The 25,237-nt window shown below is 40.0% G+C and overlaps 1 protein-coding gene across 5 annotated transcripts in view; it reads left to right on the top strand.

The window, feature by feature from the left end:
• Window positions 1-18,486, top strand: part of MTA3 (metastasis associated 1 family member 3) — a 459,795-nt gene extending 441,309 nt beyond the window's left edge. For 4 of the 5 annotated variants that reach the window (XM_033939005.1, XM_033939006.1, XM_033939004.1 and 1 more), the window contains one exon: window positions 2,637-3,745. In XM_033939005.1, coding sequence (XP_033794896.1) covers window positions 2,637-2,648 — 12 coding nt within the window. In that variant the 3' untranslated portion in view covers window positions 2,649-3,745. Of the gene's footprint in view, window positions 1-2,636; window positions 3,746-18,227 lie in introns of those variants that run through there. The other variant, XR_004538871.1, reaches the window with a different exon arrangement.
• The last annotated feature ends 6,751 nt before the right edge of the window (window positions 18,487-25,237 follow it).

Raw genomic sequence — 25,237 nt, 5'->3', positions numbered from 1 at the left:
CGCTTTAAAAGATTTCTGGATAAAACTCTTGCATTTCAGGCAGGTAAAATAAATGAATGACTGGTTGGGTAATATTATGTGTGCTCCATCTTATTTTATTTTTAGAAAATTAGTCAAAATACAGTTGTTTAATCAATTTGTAACCTGATTCACTGTTTGAATTTTTTAATCTTTTTATCTTGTATGTATTTCTGATGATTTGTATTGTATTTTTTTCACTGATTGTCCAGTACTTATTATCAGGAAGGGTCCATCGTCCGGGGGGGAGCAGCATTACTGGGGGGGTTTTAAATGGGGACAGATATTGTATGTGTGTAACACAAGCATAACATCTGTGCCCATTTAAAAAAAAAAAAAAGTCTTCCTGCCCCGAACAGCTGAGCAGCAGGAGGCTGCTTCAGGGCTTCCTCTGCCAGCTCTGCACCCAAAAACTGATCAGATGGGATTACAGCAGACCTCCACGAAACTCATTTGCATGCAGTCGTTTGAACATACTACTACACATATATAGCTCTGAAAGGCCTACATAGCTCTGTACATTTTGACATTTATAGAAGGTCCCTGCTCAGAAGATCTTACCATCTAACTTGGACAGACAGAACCCAAGGTGAGAAGAGTTAGGAGTTAAAAGCACTCTCGAAGAGGTGGGCTTTTAACTGGGCCTTGAACACTGCCAGAGACAGAGCCAGCTGTAGGGATTTGGGCAGCTTGTTCCATGCATATGGCGTAGCAAGGTAGAAGGGATGGAGTCTGGAGTTGGCAGTTGAAGAGAAAAGCAAGATAGATCACCATTTTCAAATCAGACAATTTATCGGCCCCACAGTGACCCACAAGATATTAACAATGATTTCTGTTCATCTGGGCCTATATCTGAGTTCAAGAAGGTGTGGGACAAACGCATGGGATCTCTTAGGGATGCTGTGGATGGACAGACTGGATGGGCCATTTGACCTTTATCTGCCATCATGTTTCTATGTAGCATGTTTTGGAAAGGAAGAATGTTGGCTTCTGCCAGTGTCTTGCAAAGGCACCTCAAGTTTCTTTGCCCAAGGACACAGAATAGAAAAAGAGCCTTAGTAAATTAGTTTCTGAAAGAGCTACCGCTGAACTGGTAAGGGATTCTAGCCCATTTTCTGTTCCCCCTTCCCTTGGGTTACCAGACGTCCGGATTTCCCCGGACATGTCTTCTTTTTGAGGACATGTCCGGGGGTCCAGATGGTCTTTCAAAAACCAGCACTTTGTCCAGGTTTTGAAAAGAAATTGCGTCGGGAGGAGGCATGCGCGGATGCAACGTCATCGTGTCACATCCACACATGCACGGATGCCTTCCTGCTGGATGAACAGGCAGGTGGGGGGCAGAGCTGGGGTGGAACAGGGCGGAACTGGGGGGCAGGTCTAGGATTCCGGATTTTACTAACGTAAAATCTGGTAACCCTAAGTTCCCCCCAAAAATAATGCACTGCAGAAAATGTTGGAGGTGTAGGAAAGGCAAGAAGTCTCAGCTGCTGGCTCCTAAGTTTTTGGTCTAGCTCCTTGATTTAATGAAATGTTGTCGAGGCCTGCAGTAAGGGCTCATATGTTCATCCTGCACTAATTAATGCATAGCAATGCCCACACGATTATCATTACTGAAATACATTTTATTTTTTAGTTCATGCACATGCAAAATCTGCCATGGGATGCTTGAGCATTCCCCATTTTAATCTGCAGTAAGCATGAGTTAGGGCTTACTGCAGCTTAGTGAAAGGGCCCCTAAATAAGCAGATCTTCATAAGGGATGTAGCTACAGGTGGGTCTGGACTAACCTGGGCCCGCCCAGCAGCCAAGTACAGTATTTATGTAGCTAGCAGGAACCAATAGTCCTTCCTACTGAAGAAATTTGGAGAGCACCCCAAGCTAGCTGGGTGGTGCCGTGAAAATTAACGACACTCAGAGGCATCACTTTGAGCACCGCAAATACGTTCAGTTCTCATGGGAGCACTTCTTGATGGAGCGCAACTGTTTTTATAACTCGGCTCTTGATTATCCTTCTTCTAAAGAAATCTATGTGGCAAAACAGGATGATGACAAAGGCCACGTAGGCTTGCGGGTCTTGCATTAAAGAACACTGCCATAGTCGATCATTTCAAAGCTAATTGGAACTCACTGCAATTAAAGCAGTTGTTCAGGTGTGTCTTGTTTTTATAAATTGTCAAGTTTAATTATGTAGCCTCATTTGGCATCAATACCACCAATTTTGGATGGGGTTTGAGCCCAAAATGATTGGGCACAAAAATTTTCTCTCCACTCCATTCTTCAAGTTTATTATTTCTTTGATTTACCGTCCATCAAAATTGTATTCTTCCCCATCCCCCCCAAAATATGAATATCTTAACTGGTGGGATCCCCAAACCTTACCAGCTGTAGACCTCCTCCTCTGGCAGCTAGAATTCCTACCAAACTTGGCAGACAGAGACAATGCCCCTGAGCCGCCACCACCAATGGCATCCTCCTTATGCTCAGTCTTTTTCTATAATTATTTTCATTTTTATTTAACAATTTTTACTGTTAAACACTTTTTTTTCCACTGAGTATTTATATTTGTACTTTTTAAATAAAAAATATTTCTGAACATCTGATCTTTCTCTTGTCTACAGAAAAATCCGTAAAGAATTTACCAGAACACAGTTAAAAAGAGCTTCTAGAAGACCTTGCACTCCGATTTTTGTGAAGAGGCCGGTGGAAGCAAACAATGGACAGGAAGAAATGGATCCTTTAGTCATCATGGAATAAATATATGGTCATAGAAAAAATCTGATTTTAATTTTCAAAAGTTTAAGCTCAAACGTGCATGAAAATTCTGTGGGAGCTAATAGAAAAATCTACTTACTATGGACTCCTTTTACTAAACTGCATCAGACGTTTCTACCACAGGCCAGAGAGGTAAATACTCCGACACTCATAGGAATTCGATGAGCATTTACCTCGCCGTCTCACAGTAGAAACCTCTGCTTCGGCTTTGTAAAAGTCAGCGTATGTAAATATACACGATACAAAATGCAAGACTCCAAGATATCTTCTTGAAAGCCTAATCAAATTTGCACCATTATACCCGGGCATAAAGTTCAGTTAGAAACAGCATTTTATGAAATAAAAAAAAATGTATAATAGACTAGTCAATATCTGAATATATGATATGTTACAATGGCTGCCTCATCTTTCAGCATACCCACGTTTTACATACGTAACGTATTCTTGTTATTGAATATACTCAGTATTTTACAAAATGCATTTCTATATATAGTTGTATTGCAAAGGTTTATTGAATACAAATTTTGTTTGGTTGCTTTTCCTTTAGAAAACTGACATATAAAAGTGTGGATTTTAATTACAGGATGAAAGAGCTCAAGACAGTATCGATATATGTAAAATGTTGCCAAAATTTGTTTTGTTGTTGTTTTATAATTTCTTAAAGGGTATTTAATTTTTTTGTTGTTGTTGTTTCTGTTTTCATAGAAGGTAAGAAATACAGTGGAAACTGTTTTGTTGTTAAGATTGCACTCGTTAGGTTTCTGAAAATACAGAAAAGAAATTTTTGCTATCTGGAGACCTAAAACAAGCAAACGCAAAAAGGTAAAAGAAAACTATGATGGAGTATCTCTAACTTTCGGATTCGTTAGGGGCTTTTTTCTACCCGTGGAAGCCTATTGAATTACATTTTTATGACTAAAAATTAGACTGCAGCAGAAAGAAAAGAAAAAAAAAACAGAATTGCTAAGTTTGTGAAAATGTGAGAAATATGCAAACATGTAGTATGATCTTGCTTTAAATCTGAAAAGTCAGAATCAGATGCAGATCCTACTACTACTACTATGAATTATTTCTATAGCATTACCAGACATATGCAGCACTGTACAGAGTCATAAAAAAGATAGTCCCTGCTCAAAAGAGCTTACAATCTAAACAGACAAACAGGATGTCATGGATACAGTTAAGGGGAATGGTTAATCTGCTGGCTGGGTTGGAGGGCAGAGGGGAGTAGGGTTATGGATTGAAGGCTATATCAAAAAAGTGGGTTTTCAGTCTGCTTTTAAACAAGGGAAGGGGCTGGAATGAAACACAGTCTGCAGGAGGATCACTATAGGTTTCTTTATTTAAAAAAAACAGCCTGGCACGGGTATATAATCTAATCTAATCTTTGGTTTATATACCGGGTCATCTCCCAGTGGAGCTCGATTCGGTTCACATGTAATTAAGACTAGAGTACATAGCAGAAAACATAGGAGAAGGAAGAATTAATTAAAAACTAAAGTACATAAGAAAAATAACTATAATATTATAATTTCATTATGGCTGTAGTTAAACCATTTAAAAATTGCGAGAACAACAAAGTTTTCAGGAATTTACGAAATAATTGCATCTGGCCTAAAAGCCTAATGGAGTCAGGAAGTTCATTCCAGATCTCTACAAACTTGAAAACAAAAGTTTAACTGAGCTTTCCAGCAGATTTAATTCCCTTAAAGGAAGGGAAGGCTAACTTGTATCTTTGTGTGTTTCGCAAATGGCAAAGTCTAAGGGTATTCCAACATAAGGGGACAAAAGGATCAAATATTCCATAGAGAAGCTTGAAGATTATGCATGCGCATTTAAACTGGATCCTAAAGTGAACTGGGAGCCAGTGAAGCTTTATCAACAAAGGGGAAACATGATCATACTTTTGTTTCCCAAAAATGAGCTTAGCTGCAGTATTCTGTATTTTAGACTGCTCTGCTTAATGCCCAGATAAACTGAGTTACAATAATCTAGCTGAGAAAGCACAGTGGATTGTACCAACACTGAGAAATGTTCCTGATGGAATAGTGATCTGACCTTCCTCAACATGTGCAGACTAAAAAAAAATACTTTTTTGTCAAGGAATTTATCTGTTCATGAAATGTAAGTGATGAGTCCAAGATGACACCCAGGACTCTAGATGAAAAATCTATATGTAGTGAGATACCTGTTTTCAATGTGACAGAGGAAGGGAGGTTTTCTAATCTCGGCCCAATCCAAAGCAATTTGGTTTTGGTAGCGTTCAATTTCATTTGAATAGACAAAGCCCACAGTTAAAGTTTATAAATGCGGCAGTCTATACTAGGGACCAGGTTGGTAAGATCAGGATCAACTTCTAATAAAATGAAAATATTGTCTGCATAGGTGAATATTTTTCAGAGAAGTCATATATACATTAAACAAGATTGGCGACAGCGGAGAGCCCTGAAGCACCCCACAGCTGGATTTCCAAGAGGAGAAAGTGTCACCCTCTAAATATACCTCATAAGATCGCAATGAGAGGAATTTACTAAACCAATTCAGTACAACTTGGTTTAAACCAATATCTGATAACATACGAATCGGGATGTTGTGATGAATGACATCAAACGCAGCCGACAGATCAAATTGCAACAATACTACACATTTATTTTGTGTCTCTAAATTTTGAATCTTTGAAATTAATGATAATAGGAGAGTTTGCTACTAAAGTTTGGTCTAAACCCATGTTGAAATGGTAACAAAATAGAAAATTTCTCCAAGTAGTTGGAAAGTTGGCTAGAAATAATTGACTCCATCATTTTTGTCAAAAGGGGGATATTTGCAATCGGACGATAATGAGAGGGAACTGTAGGGTCCAGATCGGCGCTTTTTAATAACGGTATCAAAGTTATGTTCCCCATACTCAACGAAAAGTAACCATTTTCAAGAAAATGATTTAATAGTAAAGTCAGCCATATAATAGCTTGTAAAGGAATATCCCCAAAAAGATAAGAAGTGGCGAATTTTGACTTCGCTCATACTTTGCTGCTACTCTACAGTTTTTTTGTGACTTTTTTGTTATCCCCCCTTTTTTACCATGGACCCCTAACGAAGGTTTGTCCGAAACACGGACCATGTCGGGTCCCCTGATTGGTAAAAGGGTTTGCATATAATTATTTTGTCACAATAAATTTTGCCTACATCTTGTACAGACCTGCAGTTTTGTTTTGTTTGCTCTCGGTTGTTTTTTTACTGCAGTTTAGGTTGGAACTTTTTTCTTTGTTTTGTTGCTTTCCAATTATCAACTGCATTTTTTTTTTTCAACTATTCACATAATTTTGAAACATAAGTTTCTGAGACCGGATCAAAGGTGTTCCAAAAACAATCCACTGGAATTACCGTCGGCCTATTGGGGCTTAAAAGGAAGTCATCAGGGTTTGCAACCGGAAATGTATCTCTAATGAGTGTAATTTTACTATTAGAAAATTTTGCTAACTCCTCTGCAGTTGGAATACAGTTTTTGTTTTGAATTTGTGCTCACTAAGGTTAATGAACGCCAGAGCTTTAAAAGGGTATTACTTTGATTATCTGAACTAGCTATCCTAACCCCATAGTAATTTTTTCTTGCTTGCATCAGGGGAATTTAAATCCTAACGCTACGAAAGTATCTGTCTATCATCCCTTTTATAGTCCCCTACAACTCCTTCAACCCCCTCGAATTCCTTACTCAAGCACTATGTTCTAACTCCCCCTTTTGCCCTGTGTGTCATAATTAAAATGGATCATTCAAACCACAATAGTATCATATAAATAATAATTCATTTAAGCAAGGTCCTCAGAAGTGCCAGTATTAGCCAAGTGTTTTCAATGGATATAGCACTTTCGGCATTGGCCTCCTCATTAGACTCGCAGTTAATTCCTTTAATATATATATTTTTTACTTTTCTATAAAGTGCTTCTTTTGTTAAAGTGCTATATTCAATCATTTTATCACTTATTAGAAGCTCAACTTATCTTTTTGTTTCGTTGTTCATATCGTGAAGGGGCATGTTTTGTCGAAAGGCTGTATCAAGAAAAGTCCCCCTTATCACATTGCACTAATAGATTGGGATGGTACAGAGCAATGTGATAAGGGGGACTTTTCTTGATACAGCCTTTCGACAAAACATGCCCCTTCACGATATGAACAACGAAACAAAAAGATAAATTGAGCTTCTAATAAGTGATAAAATGATTGAATATAGCACTTTAACAAAAGAAGCATTTTATAGAAAAGTAAAAAATATATATATTAAAGGAATTAACTGCGAGTCTAATGAGGAGGCCAATGCCGAAAGTGCTATATCCATTGAAAACACTTGGCTAATACTGGCACTTCTGAGGACCTTGCTTAAATGAATTATTATTTATATGATACTATTGTGGTTTGAATGATTGATTTGAATATAGTATCAATACATTTGGCTGCATGATAGCACTGTGGCATAATTAGAGCCAGGGACCGTCATTTGCATGACCAATGTACAGTTCTGTGTAAGCCTGGTAGTGCTATAGAAATAATAAATTGTTATTGTAAATTATCACAGTAGAGAAGCTTACTGATTAACCAGTCAATTGCAATCCTCAGAGAAAATGGAACTCTAGTGCACTGAAATTTGTTTGCTTATCAGTGAGTGTATTTCTTCTCACCGAACTTCTCTTTTGTAATCATTTGGATATTGATGCATTGATGGAGGCATTAGGAGAAATGTGGCCACATTGGGCTGCTTCTATTAAATAAAGTAACAGTTACTATACTACTGTGGATTGTGTTTAGAGTTTGATTCCCAACTCCCTTTCATCTCCAGCCTGGCTTTAATCTGGTCTGTTTACTCCTGGAGGAATTCTGTGCAAATATTTTGAAAATTCTGCATACAATATTTCAAAATTCTGCAAAGTTTATTTGTAGTTTTTTGCATAGAATTCTCCTATCCTGAGGCCTGAAATTCCTTCCTGCCTATGCCTCTCTCAGGTTCCAGCCTCCCCAGTTCCCTGCAGTTCTGTCTCCCTCTAAATCCCACCCCTCTCTTACTCTGAATCCCCTCCTTGGACCCATGGTCTGGCATCGCTCCCTATTTCTCTCCTCTGGCTAAAAATCTGTTCCTCCTTTCCCATCCCCTTTCTGGTCTTAGTCACTCTCTCTTCCAATATCCACAATCTTCCCCACCCCATTTGCGGGTCCAGCATCCATGTCACTTCACCCCACTTACCACCTCTCTTGCTTGCACCCTGAATCCCTTCCCTACTCCTCATGGTCTGGCATCTCTCTCTACCGTCAAGCATCCATATCACTCCTCTTTCTGGCCTGGGTTTGCTTCTCACCCCCTTTCCCTTTAACTTATGGGTCCAACATCCATGACCGCCTCCCCTTTCCTCTTCCCCCCTGTAGGTTTATCATCTGTGTCTCTTCCTTGTCCACACACTCCTTCACCCCCCCACCCCCACCCACACACACACACTTGTAGTGCAGCATCAATGTCCCCTCCCCTCTTCTCCCCCTGCAGGTCTAGCATCCATGTCTCCTCCTCTCCCTCCCCACTTACAGTTTAGCATCCATGTCCTCTCCCTGAAGGTCTAGCATCTATGTCCCCCTCCTCTTCCCTCTCCCCCCACTTGGAGTCCAGGATCCATGTCTCTGGCTCTTTCACCTCCTACTCCTCTGTGTGGGTTGGGCCTCTCTCCGTCCGATCAACTCTCCCACCCATGAGATCGGAAATACCTGAGGTCCTCCCAGAGCAGCAGCAGTGGCGGCAGATGGCAGAGGTAGTGCCGTGAACAGGCTGTATGCCTGTATGCAGCTGGCCATGTATGCCCCTGTATGCTGCTGTATGCCTGTATGCAGCTGGCCATGCTAGGGCCTTTCCTCTGTTGTGTCATCTATCTATAGGAAGTGTTGCAGCAGATGGAAGGCCCTGGTGGGGCTGGCCTCAAGCAGCCTGTTCACAGTGCTGCCTCTACCAGTTGGCTGCTGCCACTGCTGCTTCCTTGGGAGACCCGCAGGTATGTTTGATCTCAAGGGGGGTACGGTTAGTCGAAGGAAGAAAGGCCAGACCCACATAGGGGAGAAGGATGAGAGAGGAACAGAGGAAGAACGGAAGGTCTGTGCAGAATTCTGCATGGATGGGAAATTCTGCACTGCGCAGTTGAATTCTGCCAGGAGTACCTGTTGAATCAGAGTTTCCAATTATTTTACAGCCATATCTGTCTTTATGAAACCTGGTTTTTACATTTCAAATATATCATGTCTTAAAAGATGTTTTATGTGTGTGTATAAATAGTTATTATTTTGTAACTGTACAGATATTCTCATTAAGGGGGACGTTATCAATGTGGATTACCGTTATAATGGGAACCTGTGCTAACATAATCCATCTGAAGGGGGACATCATCAACGTGGGCTGCTCTTAAAGACAGGTTATTTTATCATGTCAGCTTATTTTAGCACAGGGTCTCATTGGGACCCAGTTACATAGTAAGAGGGGGTGGGGGGCAGTCCACCCTGGGCACCGTCTTGGTGGGGGACACGGGCACCTCTCTGCCCTTCAAGCCATGCTCATGCTCCCCATACCTCTTTAAATTTTCACCAGTGCGAGCAACTTCTCCAGCCTGCTGCTTATACCAGCCTGGCTTCCCTCTGAAATCACTTCCTGGTCGTGGGGCCAGGAAGTGATGTCAGAAGAAAAGCCAATGCCGGTATGAGCAGCAGGTCAGAGAAGCTGCTTGCGCTGGTGGAGATTTAAAGAGGTACAGGGGATGGGAAGGCATGAGTGTTGACTTGGGGGTTGGAGAAGGAGTGGGGTGGGCGGGTGGAGAGGAAGGCGTTGGGGTGCTTCCTACCCTTGCTATGACACTGATGGGACCTTGTGCTAAAATAACCTAAGTTAACAGTGGCCCACGTTGATAACTTCGCCCTTTAATGGTATCCCATGCTGATAATTTCCCCCTGTAAAATAATCTTATTGCCTATGGAACTTCTTGCAGAATTAAGTGTGATGCCCACCCCTCTTGAATGCTTCTATATCTTTGTAGAGAGATTAGCCTTGCCAATTTAACATTTCTTAAAAATAAAGTGCACTGTGTTCATCATTTTTAAGATCATGTTATTTAATTTCATATATATGGACATAGTAATCAGTCTTTTAATGTTTGTGCAAATACAAAAAGTTTTTCATGTATTTGTTTTTGCAATAGGAAAGACTTCCATCTTGTCTTGTACCTTATGAGTAAGCTTTTATGCCTAGAGGCAAAACAGGAACAAGTGCTATATTTTGTGGTCATGAGTTTATATTGGTGCATTGATTTAAACCAAGGACATAAAGTGAGATGATAGGACATATGATGGAAGCTAAAACCCAAATCACTTTATTTCACTAATGTCTAGTGGCACACATAGAAGGACCCAACACAGCCATGTTTCGGCAACATCCCATGTTGGGTGGTGGAGGCAAAGACTGTGTCTGAATTCAAGAAAGCATGGGACAGGCTTGTGGGATCTCTTAGGGAGAGGAAGAAATAAGAACATAAGAATTGCCACTGCTGGGTCAGATCAGTGGTCCATTCATGCCCAGCAGTCCACTCCCGCAGCGGCCCCTAGGTCAAGGACCTGAGCCCTAACTGAGTCTAGCCTTACCTGCGTACATTCTGGTCTAGCAGGAACTTGTCTAACTTTGTCTTGAATCCTTGGAGGGTGTTTACTGTGGATGGACAAACATCTGATCCCCTATACTGCTACCCATGCATTACGTTCAAATTATCAAGACCAGTTAGTAATCCCACAAGAGAAATTTTCTACAATTCCACCAGAAAAGCTATTTTCTCTGTGATAGCACCCTCGCTTTGGAATGTTCTTCCTCTTCACATCAAACAAGAGTCCTCTCTAAAATTATTCTGATCAAAAATCAAAACTTTTCTATGCAAGGATACATTTGATACTTGAGACTGTCTCCCAGAAAGATCACGCTCACTCTTCCCCAACAAACGCTTCTTTTGAAGCGAGATTCACCCAAGTGTATTACCTACCTCCCCTCCTTCATTTTAATTTTTTTTTTCTTTCTTTTTATCTCAATGTATTTTTTAGCATCTGCTGTTTCTCCCCTCCTGTTAGTTTTTTTTGGTCTTGTGACCCCCTCACCACTGCAAATTTTGTTAGTTGTATGTGGAAATTTTTTTCTTTTTTTATATGTCATTTTAATCATTGTAAACCGTCTAAGAACATAAGAATTGCCGCTGCTGGGTCAGACAACTGGTCCATTGTGCCCAGCAGTCTGCTCATGCGGCAGCCCCCAGGTCAAAGACCAGTGCTTTAAATGAGTCCAGCCTCACCTACGTACGTTCCAGTTTAGCAAGAACTTGTCCAACTTTGTCTTGAATCCCTGGAGGGTGTTTTCCCCTATAACAGACTCCGGAAGAGCGTTCCAGTTTTATACCACTGTCTGGGTGAAGAACTTCCTTACGTTTGTACGGAATCTATCCCTTTTCAACATTAGAGAGTGCCTTCTCTTTATCCCTACCTTGGAGAGGGTGAACAATCTGTCTTTATCTGCTAAGTCTATTAACTAAACTAAATCTTAGGTTTGTATACCGCACCATCTCCATAGTCGTGGAGCTCGGCACGGTTTACAGGAATTGTGGTGAGAAAGGAACTCCAAGGAAAGGATGAAGATCGGAGGAAAGAAGAATGTTTAGAGGACTAGGATGTCAGAGGAGGAGGGAGTGTTAGATTTTTGAATGTTTCGATCATGTCCCCTCTCAGTCTCCTCTTATCAAGGGAGAAAAGGCCCAGTTTCTCCAATCTGTCACAGTACGGCAGCTCCTCCAGCCCCTTAACCATTTTAGTCGCTCTTCTCTAGACCCTTTAGAGTAGTACCGTGTCCTTCTTCATGTATGGCGACCAGTGCTGGATGCAGTACTCCAGGTGAGGGTGCACCATGGCCCGCTTCAGCAGCATGATAACCTTCTCCGATCTGTTCATGATCCCCTTTTTTATCATTCCTAATATTCTGTTCGCCCTTTTCGCCACTGCCGCACATTGTGCGGACGGCTTCATCGACTTGTCAATCAGAACTCCCAAGTCTCTTTCCTGGGAGGTCTCTCCAAGTATCGCCCCGGACATCCTGTATTCGTGCATGAGATTTTTGTGTACCGACATGCATCACTTTACACTTATCCACGTTGAACCTCATTTGCCATGTCGATGCCCATTTCTCAAGATTGATTATGTCACGTTGCAGATCTTCGCAATTCGCCTGTGTCTTCACTACTCTGAATAACTTTGTATCATCTGCAAATTATTGATAGACGGTATATCAAAAACTATGGGAAGGAATGTGCACGCTCAGAATTTTACACTTACCTGTGAGCTCTGGAAGAGCTGTTCTGTCCTAGAAATATGTGATGACATCATCACTCGTATGCCTGCATAAATACTAAGTAAAGTTTTCAGCCCAAGGAATTTACCCAACTAAACTATTAAGTTACCTGAGCAATTTCCTATAAAAACTGTTCTAATAACTGCCTTCACTCTGTCTAGTTGAATTTCTTCATCCAATTTTTTCTTCATCCCTGCATGATTACAGTGCAATGTTCAGTTTAGTTCAACCATCACGGTAACGTAACTGAATCAGCTGTTTTCTGTTCTTTGAGCTCTTGAAGTCTTTTCCTCCTAAATTAATTGGAGTCAAATACCCAGACCATCACATTTTATAATATATTTGCAAGGAAAAGTAATTTTTAAAAAAGTAGTACCCATCAAAATAAACTAAACTGAAACTTAAATTTATAGACTGTGTCATCTTTATGAGAATAAAGCTCGACTCGGTTTACATTATATCAGTGGTCTCAAACTGGCGGCCCGGGGGCCACATGCGGCCCGCCAGGTACTATTTTGAGGCCCTCGGTACATTTAGCATAATCACAAAAGTAAAATAAAGCAGTTTCTTGATCATATGTCTCTTTAGCTATAAATGACAATATCATTATTAAGACTTAGCCAAAAGGAAAGATTAAGAAACTATAAAGAGTTTTCCCTCATGCAAAATTGTCATTTCTTTAATAAGACATTAACTATTTTTTCTGAGGCCCTCCAAGTCCCTACAAATCCAAAATGTGGCCCTTCAAAGGGTTTGAGTTAGAGACCACTGCATTATATCATGTTAAAGGAAAAAATAATGAGGAAAATTTACAATCTGGTGAATAACCAAGTTTTTAGATGTTTATGGAAGATTTGAAGAGAGTCTAGTTTCAGTTTAGTTTATTTTGATGGGTACTACTTTTTTAAAAATTAATTTTCCTTGCAAATATATTATAAAATGTGATGGTCTGGGTATTTGACTATAGTTCAGTTAGTTTGAAGGAGACTTCCCCAGTTTACTAGTAGAAGCTAAGCCTTTCAAAGAAGGAAAAGATAATTTAATTTTTTGCATAGTAAAAAATGCTTGTTTTTGGGAGTTCCAAGACAGAGGAATTAGTAGAGGACAAATGCCGAATAAGATCTTAAAGGTTAAACAAGCACATTTAAAATGTATTCTGGCGAATATTGGAAGCCAGTGTAGTTTAACGAGAAGCGGCAATACATGCTCAGATCAGCCTAGCTGCAGTATTTTGGATCAAGAAACTTAGGGATCCTTTTACTAAAGTGTGCTAACATATTTAGCATGCAGTAATGATTAGTGTATTCTAAATGCTGAGACCCATTTTATTCTTATGGGCTTCTTAGCATTTAGAGCGTGCTAAATCCATCTAAGTTTCACAACACAGGTCTGGGAAAATATGAATCTTAAAGAACTGTTAAATAAAGTCTGTCTTTTCCTAAAGTACATCCTGAGATTAGAGTCTCTATCTTGAGGGAAAACAAATGAAACCAGTAGGGTAGTCCTTTCAATATCTTCTTCTCTAGTTTACTCCTATAGACCCAATACATCAAATTTTCCAAAGACAGTTCTCCTTTAGCCCTTCTAGTTCCCCCATCCTTTCAATTACCTCCACCACCTGCTAGAGAGGTAAAAGAAAATGCTATATTTGAGCAATTGGAGGGATTACTTCCCCAACACTTCCCTCAATACGTTTGAGACAGGTCATGAAGAGAAAATAGATCAAATTAGGATAAGCCCACAACTCTCAAATTTAAGGATTTAATGGAATTTTTATATCCTCTAGGCAACAATGTACCCCTGTTTTATCTTACACCAGCCCTAGATGGATGGACTGGATTTGGGTTGGGAGCTGTTCTAGTTTTTTCAATTATTGCATCTTGATAGACAAGCCGAGAATCCCAAGACTGGATCTTAGTATGACTATCTATTGTCAAAGTGGCCACAGAAGTAATTAAAAGTTCCAAGAGGTCATGCAAGTTCACAGATTATGTAGAGTTACTGTAGGTGGTCTTATCAAAGTTGATTTATTCAGTAAGCTTCTAATAATAGCATTTATCCCCTGGAATTGGGGTGGGGGGAATTGGGGTTGAGCTACCCTCCCTCCCTCTCCTCAGCTATCATTTGGCTTTTCACTCTGCTCCTAGAAATAGTTCCAGCTAACTCTGTCCCACTCTCAGGTGTTGCATTGAGTATAGCTCCTTCCTGCACTTGTTGAGAAGTCAGAGCCTCGTGTCTCAAAAGAGAATCATACTGGGAAACCTCTACAGCTCGACTCGACACCTACAGCAGGAAGGCAAGCAATTTCCAAATCTTGCGGTGTTGACCAAGATGGTATCAGTGGTATGGGACCTTCCAAGGAAATCACCTCGTTGTACAAGAGGTTGTGATATGATGAACTCCAAAATTGCTGCCTATTTCAGTGCTGGTGTTGTCAGAGTTGTAAAGGACTTTCTCAAGTAACAGTCTTAGATTTCCTTATAGTTAAGAAAGGAAAGAGAGAGCAGGTAAGAGTGGCTGGATTGTGCACATCTAACTCCAATGTCATCTTTGAGCCTCCCTCCTATCGGGCTGAAAATTTAAATATTGAAATTATGGTTGAGGATGATAGACAACTGGGATTTAAATCCTTTCCGAAGAAGAATTTATTTTGCATTGAGAGAAATCTGTTCCTGGCACAGGCTTTGACTCTTCTTTTGGGAATAGTCGATTGAAAAGATTAATGCAAGCTTAGTTGAAATATACTTTTATTATTGTTTTAAGTGAAGGTAGATTTGAATTAGATGCTTAGGAATAGTCGTCATCATTTAAGCAAAACGCTGATCAGTCCCTATATGTTTTTTTAAGTTGATGTGAACACCTGCAGACTAATGTGGATATAGTAACATAGTAAATGACAGCAGATAAAGACCTGAATGGTCCATCCAGTCTGCCCATAAGTTATACCCATTAAAAAATACATGATTAAATTAAATTGTCTCTTCTTTGATATTTCTGGGCCACAGACTGTAAAGTCTGGTATTGTCCTAGGTTCCAAATGCTGAAGTTGCCGTCCAAACTCATTCCATCCTGTTTGCAGGATATCTATTGTAAAGTCTGGCTAGAACATCCTCATGTTCCAAATTAGTGAAGTCCCCATTGATGCCCACCCCAGCCAATCCTACACTGAATCACTATATACGGGACATAGACCATGCACATCTGTCCAATATCGGCCTTCATTCTTTAATTTGCATCTTTCATTTTCTAATGAGAGATCCTCTATTTTTATCCCAAACTTTTTTGAATTCCATCACCGTTTTCCTCCCCACCACCTCCCTCAGGAGGGCATTCCAGACATCTACCACCCTCTCCGTGAAAAAGAATTTCCTAACATTGCTCCTAAGTCTTCCTCCCTGCAACCTCAAATTATACTCTCTAATTTTACCAGATTCTATAAATGGCTCGGTAGGCACCTACCGCATGTCAATCAAAGTTAGGCACCATTTGTAGAATCATGCCTCGCGGTGCCTAAATCAACTTAGGAGTTAGTATATTAAGCCAGGGTTTTCTTGGCCTAATATAATAATAATAATAATAATTTTATTTCTTATATACCGCTGTACCGTGAGGCTCTAAGCGGTTTACAGTAGAAACAGAAGAAATGCAATAAGTAAGATTAATTAAGATGAAGAGAAAGTATTTAGAGTTCCCTGACTGTCCCAAAGGCTCACATTCTTGCTAAAGTACTTGAGAAAAATAAATTAGTTAGGTTATAAACATAGAGTAGAAGAAGGTAGGAAAACAGTTCATAGGAAAATTAATTTCGAATACATTATACATTATATATTGTTCAAGGCGGAATACAAATTATAGGAATTACCAAAAGAATTGCGTAATAAAGATTATCTAGATAAATTACATAACAGTGATTCGTGTACATTAAATGGTGTGGTAGAGGATTCAATTTTGAGAATTACATATCAAGGGAATCAAGTGATAACAGAATATAGTGGAGATTATCAATATATACGGTTTACAGATTGGAAGTTACCTAATAATGAAGTAAGAAATTTATTGGATAGTGTGGAAAATGTTTATATAGGAATCAGAGTATGTATGATAGGAAAGGTTCTAAGAATTGAATTAATGTGTTATTCTATCGAGGGAGAGCTTGTGCATAAAGGGAGGATATTAGTTGGTAATGACGTATTTTCTGAATAGAAATGTTTTGATATACTGGTACCTAACTCAATCCACATCCAAACTCTGCCCCTAACCACACCTGCTTTTAGTGTAGGCACCTCGGAGAAGATACCGAGTTAGGCGACTACCGACTAATTAATTTTTTTAATTGGTTCTTAATGGAACTTTCAAATTATCAGTACCAATTAACCAATTACTTTATAACATTTTATTGAAGGAAATAAGTAAATATAATACAAATAGATTTTCATTTCAAATAGATTCACAATTATGATATTTTCATGCATATTTCTAACATTCCTCTAAAATATATTTCCATATAACCCATATCAACCTCCCTTTCTCACTTCCACCACTTCCCCCTCCTACTCACATTATATTAAAGTAATTAATCAAATTAAATAAAATATGAAATTTATCATTCTTTCAATATACATTTCTGTATGAGCTACTATTATCCTACCCCTGCACCCCCCAATTCTCCCCCCCCCCCGAATGGAAGAATTACCAATTAAAGTTAAGCGCATAACTTGGTAGGTGCGATTTTTAGAATCATGGCCATGTGTTTGAGTCGTAGAAGACCAGGGGTGTCCAACATGCAGCCCGAGGGCCGCGTGTGGGTCCGTAAAGTATTTTGTGGGGCCCCGGTCAAGGGCGATGCAGTGTTTTCCTCTGCTGCCCCCGGATGTTTACTGTCTTGCCGGCTCCCTTTTCTGTCTTGCTGCAGCGTTTACGTAGCAGCAGAAAAAAATTTTTCGCCCAATGCGGCCCAGGGAAGCCAAAAGGTTGGACACCCCTGTACAAGACAAATCTTGAAAAAAACTTTCATAAGTATGGATGGACTTCCCCCCCCCCCCTCCTTTTTTTTATGAAACCATGTTAGCATATTTTTTTATCTCTGGCTGCGGCGGTAAAAGTTCTAACGCTCATAGGAATTCTATGAGCGTTGGACCTTTTACTGCCATGACTGGCAGGAAAAAAATGCTAATGTGGCTTCATAAAAGGGGGGGGGGTAGATTGTAAACCTATTAGGGATGGAGAAAGTGCCTTTATCTATCTATCAACTGCTTTGGTTGTACCACAGAAAGGCAGTACAGTAAAACCTTGGATTGCAAGTAACTTGGTGTGCAAGTGTTTTGCAAGACAAGCAAACATTTGATTCAATTTTAACTTGATATACAAGCAATGTCTTGCAATACAAGTACATCACAACTAAGCCGATGGTTCTTCTCTCTCTGACGCTGCAAGAGTGTAGTGACTGTTCTAAATGAGCGAGGTCTTGCAATACAAGTACATATAGTGTTTTGTATTAAAGTTTTTGGGTTGTGGAAGTTTCAAGTTTTCAAGTTTATTTTAAAAAATTTTAAACTGCTTAATCAGGTTTCTAAGTGGTGTACAATATCAAATTTACATAAAAACAGTTTAAAAGTCAGGGATACTAGACAAAACCAAAGTGGCTTAATAAAAACTTTATAAGACATATGGACTTACTTCAAACATTAGGAAAGAAAGGGGAGAACTACAATCATGAAAGAAAAAGCAAAATAAAAAAGGAAAATACAATAGGTTAGGGTAAAAGGTGATAAAATTTGTTTGGAACAAATTGTCTGAGTTTCCATTATTTCCTATGGGGAAATTTGCTTTGATAAACGAGTGCTTTGGATTACAAGCATGCTTCTGGAACGAATTATGTTCGCAAACCAAGATTTTACTGTATATCAAATCCAAGACCCCTTTTTCTGCTTTAACTACAAGTTTGTGCTTGAACAGAAGATAAAATATGGAGATTAGCTTTTTCTATAGATATAAAGTCTCCGTAAACAAATTTACAGATTTGTTCAGCCTGCTATGACTTTCTTTCAGATTTATTTTATCAGACTGTGGCCCGCTCTGCGATGTAAAGCCGTGATGGGATATCGTGCAGTGGTATATTGAAAAAGGCTGGAGAGCGCGTGAAATTATGTCAACACTAAGCCTGGATTTCGTACACTTTCTGCAACCTCTCTCTAACTTATGAAATATTCAGACAGGCTGCCAGAGCTGATATTGGTTGCTTATGGCATCAGAAAAAAAATAATCTACATTTCTTTGCCATTGGGAAAAAGAGGCTTAGGAACACATTTTAATAGATGCTGTCAAACCCAGTTAATCTCTGCTTGGTTTAGATATTTTGAAATATGTATACCAAAAAGAAAAAGTCAGAAGGGATTGTATTATCATAAAATGTGCATGTGTTTATTACAAATTTATTCACGCTATATCTTTTTATATTTCTCTGTTGTTCCATTTATTCTCTTCTAAATGTAATGATTTTCCACCTGTTATTTAACTGGTATAATATCATTTTTATAAACAAAGGTTAAACTCATATAAAATAGCCTGTACATTGGCAGCTGTTCAGCTGTACTATTCGTCATGACTGTGCTCTGTGCCTCAAAAAAAAAAGGGACCGCAGAGCGGATTGTACACTTCTCCCTCCATATTCGCTGTGATAGGGGATTAACAGAACCGCAAATACCTTTTTTATATGTTATTTGCTGTTTTCTATTAAAAACCATCGTGAATATGGTGAAACCGCAAATAACATGGTGGGAGACCTGGTCTGTTCCTGAAGGAGAGGCAAAACACGGTGAAGAAAGTGCCGGGAATCGGCGATTTTCTCTGTAAATGCTTGGAATCAGCGATTTCTCTATGCAAGCTGATGTAATTTGGGGGGAGGAGCCAGCAAGCTAAAAACCGTGAATAATCGAAACCACGAATGCTGAAACCGCGAAAACGGAGGGAGAAGTGTACAAGGTACAGGGATTTCTATTACAAGTCAATAAAATGTTATTTTCCAAAGGATGGCTCTCATATACAATACATGAAGATTGGACCCAACACGGTTCGTGTTTCGGACAAACACTCCTTCAAGGGGGGCCTATTGGAAAATAAGGTAGAAAAGATGTGAAATGTGATGGTTGAGGAGTGTGCACCACCCATGAGCAGTGAGCGATTGATGGAAATTATCAATGGTGGGAGAAGTGCTCGCCTGAAAAATTTTCAGGACCCCTGATGGAGTGTTTCTCTGAAACACGGACCGTGTTGGGTCTGATCTTCAGGTACGTGAGAGCCATCCTTTGAAAAATAGCATTTTATTGACTTTTAATAAAAGCCGCCATACCTTGTATAGGGTTACCATTTGGCTCCAGAAAAAGGAGGACGGATTGAGACATCCGGGTTTTAGTTCCAGTGCTTTCAATAGAAGTTAAGCCAGTTGTCTCCATCTGTCCTCCTTACTTCCATTGCTTTCAGCGGAAGTGAAACTCAGATGTCTCAATCTGTCCTCCTTGTTCTGGAACCATATGGTAACCCTCCTTGTACACTTCGCTAGGTGGTCTCTCTTTGTTTATGGTGCTCTTCTTTCACTGTAGATTTGTTGGATTTTTCTTTGTTTTGCCTTGTGCTCTGTGCCTCACCAACCAAAGGAGATTAGAAGGCAATGCAAATGAGCCCTAGAGATAGAAGGAAGCTCATGCCCTGCCTGCTGAAGAAGAAGAGCAGGTTACAGAGGCTGAGATGGAAGGAAGAATAAAGGAAGGGAGAGAAACTGGCAAGCACTGGCAAGTTAGCTGTCAATCAGTATTAAGGCAGGCCAAAAGAGACTGCTGCAATGTAGCCTATGCAGGTCCTACAAAATTCAATCTTAGATGTTTACAAACATCCATAATAATAAAAGGCTAAGTGCGCATGCGCTGTCGAAAATCCGTGAGTCCTGGTGGCGTGAGCTGTGCTTCTGTGCCAGTGCTCACGGCGCCTGCGCTAGCGTGTGTGCCGGTCCTCTTCAAAGCGGCCTGCTGAGGTTCGCCAGCCACTGTAGCGAACCTTGCAGGCCGCTCTAGCAAATCCAGGGAGGTGAAGGCGGGACGGAGGCTGCAATCGGCAGCGGCTGCTGCTACTCCAGCCGCCTAGCTCCTCTCCACCGGCCCCGGCTGGCAGCCCCCTCTGCCCAGTCCTCTCTGCTCCAGTGGCCCGCGCAGGAGAAGGAGCGGATGAAGCAGGGAGACTGTGCAAAGGGAAACAAGGGGGTTGACGGGAAGGGGAAAGGGAGGGAGAGGAAGCCGAGGAATCTCTAGCACCCGTTAATGTAACGGGCTTAAAGACTAGTTACAGAATACTGCGATAAAATCACTAGGACACAAAGGTAAATATGACCATGTCACTTCTTTATATAAACAATATCATTGGCTCCCAATTGCATATCAAATTCAATTCAAAATTCTTTTGCCTACTCACAAATCATTTCATACACTGATTCCTGATTATCTTAACTGTCTGGTGATTCCTTATTCTCCAATACACGTTCTACGGTCAGTATAAGACAACAGACTTGTTCTCCCAGGAGTAAGTAAAACAAAATGGGAGTCAACGCGGGCAAAAGCCTTTTTCTGTTTAGCACCTAGTCTCTGGAATGGTCTTCCTAAAAACAGAGCAGAAATGAACATCAAGGCCTTTAAAACACTTCTTTCAGCAGGCTTTTGGGGCAGATGCTTTAGTATCAGATCATATCTATTGAAGGCTTTCAGCAGAGCATCTTGAAAAAAACACAATGGGGCTCGTAATTGAAACGGAAATACGTCCAAAAACTGGCCTAAATCAGCACTTGGACAATCAGTAAGACAAGTCATCCAAGTGTCAATAGTCAAACTGGGTTTTAGATGTATCTAAAAACAACTTAGGCCTTTTCAGTTCTGCTGTATGCCCAGAGCTAAAAGGGGCATTTTAGGAGGAGTGGTGAAGACAGGATTTGGGCAGGACGTGGGCCGACCTAGACTTAGTCGTACCTCAATTATAACTGAAAGTTTAACGAGGCTGCTCACACGGGCAACTTAGGCGATTGAAAACCAGGTCTAAGTGCCCAGAAGGTATCCAAAGTGACCAGCTAACCACTGCAAACACAAAGTACAGTCCCCCAGTGATCATTGCCCCCCCCCCCCACCACCACCATAAAAATCATAATAAAAACTTTACATATCTGCCTCCAGAACATCAGCACCTGGCATAGGAAAGCCTAGTAGAGCAGCACAGAGGTGTCTTAAGTAGTCTGGGGATATTGGGGTTGTAGACAGGTGGGTCTAATAGGTTATAGGGAGTGTTTTGGGGAGCTCACCATGACCTATAAGGGAATTGTGATGAGATATGTATATGGCACCCTTTTTGTGAAGTTTGCAGCAGTGCCTTTTAAGGTGCCCCACTACTGTATTGCCATGTCTGGGTGTCCAGTCCATCACTTTGCTGACCCCTCCCACATCCAAAAGGTCTTATTAACAGCGTTTTTGACTTGGATTAATTTTATGACGAGAATGGGGTATAAAGATATATGACTTAGCGATCTGGCTGACCAAATGGCTGGACGTATACTTAGATGATTTTCGAAAAAGAAAAATATTTTGGATATATTTTTCGGTAATGGACTTTAGACACTGCCAACTTTGGGTGACTTAGGCCCAAAACGGACTTAGACGTTTCTTTTGATTATGCCCCTCTACGTATCATGTATTTTGTATTTTAAATTTTGATGATTGAAATGTGTATTTTTTGTTGTTTTTCTCTGTGTGCTTTCCTATTTTTAACTGGCGTTCCTTTTTTATTTTTACTTTTATACTTGGGCCCCAATTCTACAAAGGGTGCCTAAGTCATGCCTAAAGTTAGGCGCGCTTTAGTCATCCAATCTAAGTGGTTAATGAGCCAATTAAGGGTCTTAACAAGCGATATTTGGTACTTAGGTGTCCAAAAGACGTAGAAAACCACTTTGTAGATGCAACCACAATTTCATGGACGCCTATGTTTAAAACTCGTGCCTAACTCAATAGGCTTGGATGTGGAATGGGCGTGGTTTGGGCAATGATTCAATTTGGGCATCCTTCGATTCATTTACATAACACTGAGCGACCTAGGGCGTACATATCATGCCTATATTGTAGGCGAATGAAAACTAGGTCTATTTTTGAGCTTAGTTTGGACTTCAAATAGATCTGAGTTCTATGGACAGAACTTAGGCACTCTTTGGACGTTCCTAATGCAATCTGCTAAATAGCTCTCTGGGATTTATTTTTGCATTATTAAGCTCAAAATACATTTAATAAGGCACCACATAAACGGGGCACATCAAAACAGATTTATTGCATGCAAAACTTTCTATTTTTGTGGACAAACAGCAATGCTATTTGCTAATTAGAGGAAAAGATTCATTAACTGAAGCACAGCATATGAAAAACAGCTTTAGTTTTAAATCCAGACCTAGCTAAATTGCTTTCTTGTACTAAAAAATCTTAGATTCATCCCATTTCATGAAAATCCATAGGGCTATTTTCAAGATAAAATTTACCTACATACATACAAACATACAATTACTACTTTCTTCTCAGTATAGGATGTTCCTTGCAGATCCAAAAAGGGAGCTTGGCCATGGGGTATATCAAATGCATTACTAATGTGGACCATGCAATAAATGTGCAGGAAACCAACCTTCTAGAAATTATTAGGGGTATTTTCAAAACACTAAGACGTCCCACAAAATGGCAGAAATCGGCACTTGGATGTTTTTCTTGCCAAAACATCCAAGTGCTAATTTTCGAAGCTGACTTTCCGGATATCTTGGTAGGCTTCTTGGCCACTGTGCATCCAAAGTTCAAGGGGGTATATTGGAGTTGGGTGGGTGTTGGGAGTGCTTAGGCTTTGGACATCTTGTGGGTGATAAACATTTCTCAAGACATCCAGGCTGGAACTTAGACGTCTGGAGCTAGACCTGTTTTAATAGCATCTTAAGTGCTGAAATAAACCCAAACTGACCAGATGACCACTGGAGGGATTAAGTAATAATCCCACCCCCCACCCACACACACACACACTCTCCCCAGTGGTCACTGACCCCATTTCACCCTACAAAGATCTGAATGAAACAGTAAATACCAGTCTTAGTATGGAAAGCGCACAGGTGTCCTAAGGTTGGCTGTCCTGATGGCCAACACGTCCAAGAGGTCATTTAAATTAAAAAAAAAAAAAAATTGGAAGCCTAGCAGTTTCAAAAATGGGCATTTCCCCACCCAGGCTTTGGGATGTCTTGTGGGAAACGTCTAAAGTCGGGCTTAGACGTTCTATCGAAAATGCCCCTCAATGTGTCCTATAAGTACCACGCACGTGTTATAGGCTACATTATTCAATATTGTTTATTCAAGCTTCTATACCACTGCAAATGACTGGAACAGTCAAATCTGAGCATTTTACATTAGCTTTTCAATGGTGTCGCAAAGCACAGGCTTCTGTAGTGGTATAACTAAACGGAGCTAATTACATGGGCTGTTGATGCATCCTCCTGAACTAATCTTATATCACATTCACCCTATGCCTATCCACACAGCCCCTCTCAAACCATATATAAACCAAACTAAAATATAAATATAGAAAATAAGCATGATACAAAATATAAAAAATAATATAAAATATGCTTTATTTATGTGTTTGGAGAAGAGAAGAAAAGAGTTATTCTTATTTTATTTTGAGTATTTGCTATTCACAATCAGTTTCCTATTTGGGATAATGTGAATATGCCCTTTACTTCTTCCTCTGTTATTTCTGATCTTCAGATTTTCAATTTTTCTTTTCCTATTCCTTGCTTTATCCCCCATATCTTACATTTCAGACAGTAAGACTCGTTCATTCAGTCCATTTACATGCCATCGACCAGTGATATACTTGCGTTGGTTGCCACCCAGGGTAGAGCACACCCCTCTAGGCATTGGGAGGTACATGGAGTCTGCTGTGGAGTCTGCCCCGGAGCAGGAAGTTGATGTCAGAGGGGGCAGGGGCCAGCAGAGCCAATTTTTGACCAATCTGTGTCACCTAGGTTTAAATAAAGATCTTTGTTCCAGACACTTTCAGATGTATGCACACCATAAAAAAATAATTTTTGAATCAATTTATACCACATAGAAGCAACTCCTTTAGTAGATTAATGATAGCAAGTATGTCAGGCATTGCATTGGTGTTAATTATAGATGGATATATTTTGGTTAGACAGTGTTTTAGTTGAAGTCATTTGTAGAACTGATTTGATGGTAAGCCATACTTGGTTGACCACTGCTAATCTGTGACTTTCCTTTCACTTCTTCATTGCTAGGAATCCTCAAACTTTATCGAATCGCATTACTCTTGTTGCCTCCAGTGATCCCTCTAGGAAGGAGGATATTTCCACGAAGAAATATGACCTCATGTGGACCTGGTCCTTCTGATTCTCTCTTAATGGGTTTAACATATTCTTGAGGAATATTTCAATACCTATAAAGTTAGTTGATTCATAATTCAAAGCAGTAATTTCTAAGTAATCTAAAAATGACCCTTCAACTTCAACCAATGCTCCAGCACCTGACCCATTGGGGCATGAGATCAGCTTGTTCCCCTCCCCCCAATACATCACCTTGTCCAGAGGCAATCAGAGCTGAGTTTGTGGCCACTGTAGCCTAGAAGTAATTGAACTATGCCATTGGTGTTGGCGGCTGAGCAGGAACGTGTAACACAATCTACACAGGAGGGGAGAAAAGAAATTCTGGTTATGAGAGATAAGACAAAGAGGTCGGGTGCTACTTTTTTTATTGGCATATCCATGCAAGTATGTTGTGAGATACTTGTATGTGGGTTTAAAATATGTATATTTATACACAAACATCTTAGATCCTTTTTGGATCTAAAGAAGTTGGCCAGAGTTAATACATCATAGGTTAGCTAAATGATATTTAGAGGGCTGAGATAAGAGCTGGTTAGGCCTTTGTTTCAACTAAATTACTTGATGACCTTCCCTTCTTTTTCTTTTGTGGTCTAAGAAAGATGTTTGGTTT

The sequence above is a fragment of the Geotrypetes seraphini genome, chromosome 3 (genome assembly GCF_902459505.1).
Source record: "Geotrypetes seraphini chromosome 3, aGeoSer1.1, whole genome shotgun sequence".
Taxonomy (NCBI): Eukaryota; Metazoa; Chordata; class Amphibia; order Gymnophiona; family Dermophiidae; genus Geotrypetes; species Geotrypetes seraphini.
This window is presented reverse-complemented; position numbering and strand designations above follow the sequence as displayed.